The 4278-nt window shown below is 50.0% G+C and overlaps 1 protein-coding gene across 1 annotated transcript; it reads right to left on the reverse strand.

Annotated features, from left to right (window-relative positions):
* Positions 1-1793: 1793 nt before the first annotated feature.
* LOC123107273 (formin-like protein 11) lies at positions 1794-3005 on the reverse strand. Its single transcript, XM_044529264.1, has 4 exons — positions 2961-3005; positions 2754-2852; positions 2460-2573; positions 1794-2292 (listed from the first exon to the last, which is right to left on the reverse strand). The coding sequence occupies exons 1-4, from the start codon at positions 2971-2973 to the stop codon at positions 2267-2269; spliced, it is 252 nt and encodes an 83-aa protein (XP_044385199.1). The 5' UTR covers positions 2974-3005; the 3' UTR covers positions 1794-2266.
* Between the last annotated feature and the right edge of the window lie 1273 nt (positions 3006-4278).

Consider the following 4278-nt stretch of genomic DNA (forward strand, 5'->3'; position numbering starts at 1 on the left):
GGATCCAAAAGTCACTGTGGATCGCTAGTGAACGGGATGTGTGAAGATTTGGAAGTCTACCTTGAAGACTTACTAGAGTGATTACGCGAGGACTGGGTGTCCTTAGCTCAAAGGGAATAAGGTGAAGACGCGGTCTTCTGAGTTCAATCTCAGCCTCCCTAACCAGACATACAGTTGTCGCAGTAACTGGAACTGGTCTACCAAATACTTGTCATCACCAAGCTACTGGTTCTATCCCCACCTCTTTTACATTTCAGTTTGTCTTTGTGAAGTTATTGCTTGTTTGCCTAATTAGTTTGACTTCACTGTGTGAAGACTATTACCTGTTTGGCTTCATGCTATCTTCCATTTCGATCTGTACTATCTAGCTGCTATTGGTCTTCTTGCTTTCATTATATTGCTTACTTGACTATGATTTGTCTAGTGTAATTTATCTTTTGCTGCATATCATATAGGTTTCATTTGATTGTCTGTCTTTAAAGACCTCGTGTTTAGAAGGCTTTCATAAAAATTGTCTATTCATCCTTTTTTTAGTCGATAACTAGCATTTTTTTTTTGCGAATAAAGATAACTAGCATTTTCAGAGTTCATCAGACGGGATTGAAACAATTTGTCGTGGTCATCCCGCGTACTGCCGCGAATGATCTGCTTAAACTGGTGTATTCGACAGCAGACGTGTCGTGCGCTGCGGTTAGGATGATATCAACCTCAGCTTTGTTAACCGAGGGCTGAGACAATTCAGGTACTGCCCTCAACACACGGCGTCTCACCTTGCGGAGATCTCAAGGATGTTGTGCTCAGCTGGTTTCGTACTACGGCCGATCATGTTGAAGGCAAACAAGGCAAGACACCACCAAGAGACGGGATCAAGTCCCAACGGAAAAGCAATCCGCCGCTGCTGTTTGTTTTGACGTTCCAGGTTTAAAATCACCTGTTTCCAAATACCTGTGAATGAAATAGTAAAGGAGAAGATACTACACTTGGTCGTCAGACCTAAAAAAAACGACCTGGAGGACGTGGACGTGGATTCGTCAACCCAGTCATCACGATAATAAATATGAGAGTTGGACGACCCGGAGAAGGACTCGGACCCCGCCTCGAGTCGCCTCCTCCGGCCTCCGCCTGCGGCCAGGACCTCGCCGTCGAGTCGTCCGCGGCTTCAAGCCGCCTCCGCATCCGCCGGTCTCCGTCAAGCCGGCTCCAACCTCCTCGCCGAGTCGTCTCCACTTCGAGCCGCCCCCGTGCGAGCTCGCCCCTGCGGCCTCCAGCCGCCCACTTTGGTTCGTCTCCGCTTGCCGCGCCTCTGCCACGGCCCCGCCTCGACCTCGCATCGCGCCCCCGCCTTCATCGCCACTGCCGCGCCAGGCCGGCCTCGCCTCGGTTCACCTCGAGCCGCCCTGCCGCCGGTCTTCGCCTTCCCGCCCTCGTCCTCAAATCGCCTCGCGCCGGCCCCGCCTCCGGCGTCGCGGCCTCGTTAAGCCGCTGCCTCTGCGCCGTCGTCTCTGCGGCCTGCGAATCGCCGCCGCGACTCCACGTCAACGCCTGCTAGCCGCCGTGGCGCCGTCGCGCCTCGCCTTCGCTTCCAAGGCGCCTTCACCCCTCGCCGGCTTCACCTCGAGCCACCGCGAGCCGCCGCCCCGCAGCCACGACCGCGGCCTCGCCTCCGCCTCCGCCTTGAGCCCCCTGCCGCGCGGTGAGCCACCTCCGCCGTGGCCGGCGTCGAGCCGCCCCGGCCCGGCGCCGCCACCAGTTGAAAAAAAATCCAGACGACTTACAAATAGTCTCTCCCTTACTCTACTTGTCAAGCCATTCTAATGGAGCTCAAACGTGTTTTAGAGCAGTAGTTAATTTAATCCCCCCACGGAGAAATCATTTAATTTATTTGAAGTTCGAAGCCTGTTCTTGGGACCAAGATAAGTCTACACGCAAACATGCATGCGATGAATATGTAGTAATAAATATGGTCCATAAAAAGTATACTAAATAAAATCTCAGAACAAATTCAATAACAATTCCAGTATATACATATATGATATGACCACTGTATAATAAATTAACCAATAACAATATAGATAGAAACGAACATGAATGAACAAATGAACCACTACTTGTTTACGTGACCCCTTTCACAAACTACACTTGATATCTGCAGAGCTTCTTCCAATACAGAACCGATGTGGCATTATTCAATCTGACATACGACTTGGACGAACTAAGATTCACTTGTTTCTTCTTCCGCACAAGGCGGCCTAGGCACGTAGGTCGTTCACTTAGAAGACATGGCCTTGGCGGCTGAAAGATGAGAAAAGAATGAAACTTTTAGTATGCACGTCGGTATTTTCGTAGCACATCGATCATGCAAAATTCTAGTACGGCCTATGCATAAACATAGCATATTTTTAGCATGATCGATCGATCCACGGATAGAAGCTGATCTGATAGTGCCTAGGTTGACTCACCTGTCACTTTACCACCAGTAGTACTACGCTCTTCACCGGGTCTGAACGGCGGTCGATTCTGCGTGCTGTTGCTGTAGCTCTGGCAAGGAGGGGGCGTCTTGGACAACCCATTAGCTGTTGCATGCATGCCAAAGGCGTCAAGAAAGTGCACAAGAAAGCATTCAGAGACCAGAAACGTCAAGCAGAAAGGCGCTGGCTAGAAAGGTGCAGATCTGATAAAAGGGAGCTGTCACATCCATGCATACACATATCACGTATGCTCAAGTACTGATATGATGAGTGATGCTCACTAACCTGTAGACGGCGCGTTTTGCCCAGCCGCCTGCGCAGTATACGCCGGGGCCGGAGACGGGACAGGAGGCCGTGCCGGCGGCACTGGTTTGCTTGTCATCGCTGCATACATGCATGGAGAATACGTTGACACATCAGAAAATTGTAGATGCTAGCTTGCTTCGACCATGGATGATGGATGAATCGGATCTGTGGATGCTGCCGGCTCACCTTTCGGCGCCATGGTCGGTCCTTGAGATGGAGGGCCTTCGTCTCTGGGGGGAGGGGGGGGGGGGGGGGGGGGGGGGGGGGTTTCCGGCTAGCTGCAGTATTGAGATGGCTGCTACACGATTGGCAAATTGCCCATGGGCTACCGAATCCATTGAGCATTTATACATCCCGGTTGCATCATACACCGCCGCGTCTTGTCAGAGATATTTTTGCACCGGGGGGTTTGCTTTGGTGAGAAGGCTTGCTAGGCGCCTTCCTGGGCAGTAGCAGATACGTACGTGGCAATTGCCTTCCGAAGAAGAAGCATACATATATACGTGTCATTTTTCCTCAAAAAAATATACATACATACGTGCCATTTGCCTTCCTGGGCAGAACTGTGAGTGTAGGGAGTAAATGCAAGTAGAAGACAGCGCCTCACGCGAAAGGGCATCAAGGCTGAATCCACCGGAACCGTTCGAGAGTACGACCGACGAACTTGACCCAATGGCCAATGCCCAACGCGGTTTGCGATTACGGGAAGCCACCGCGCGCGTGAGGTAGCGCAGGGTGGAACCGCGCGGAAATTTGGAGGGCTACGCCGGTGCGGGGGTGCGAGACAATTGAGGCGTCAAGGCTTACCCGGCCCTCCAATTGTCTCGCGATTTCATGAAGCAATTAGATACTGCATGAGGGCAAAAAAATGTGTTAAAGTTTTCTCCGATGTTGGCACAGAAATCATGAGGTATTAAAATTTAGTACGAACGACCGATAACAATGTGTGGATCTTATTTGAAAGCCGTTGTCACCAGAAACACTAATCTGAAAACATAACTTAATTTGAACTTCTTATTCATAAGATATGCAAGTTTAAAAATTGAAAGACAAAAAACAAAGCACGCGCAGGGACTTGATGCCCTTGCAACTACGTGACCCAAATCCTCTCCCCTGCGCGTTCGAGAAACATAAACTAATGGCACATATATGAATGGTTGGTAAGGGCGTCTTCAACGCTGACTGAAATCGGACACTGTATCAGTCCGCGGACTGGTGAGGACCAGTCCCAGACACTGATGTAGGAGCCGCACATTCAAAGTTGCCATCATATATCTTAAATTGGATATAAATAAACTAAACAAATTATATCACACGCCGAATTTTATTAAAGTTAGGACATAATTTATATAAAACGAATGATATTTCGACCATTTAAACAAGAACTAGAAGAAAACCTATGAGCCTAACTTGTAATGGACGATGACTCATACACTTGGCCGCCCGGCCAGCCCGGCTACATCCCCATCGCTGTCCGTGTTGTCATCATCGTCGATGCCATTCC

The sequence above is a fragment of the Triticum aestivum genome, chromosome 5A (assembly GCF_018294505.1).
Source record: "Triticum aestivum cultivar Chinese Spring chromosome 5A, IWGSC CS RefSeq v2.1, whole genome shotgun sequence".
In the NCBI taxonomy this organism is placed as follows: domain Eukaryota; kingdom Viridiplantae; phylum Streptophyta; class Magnoliopsida; order Poales; family Poaceae; genus Triticum; species Triticum aestivum.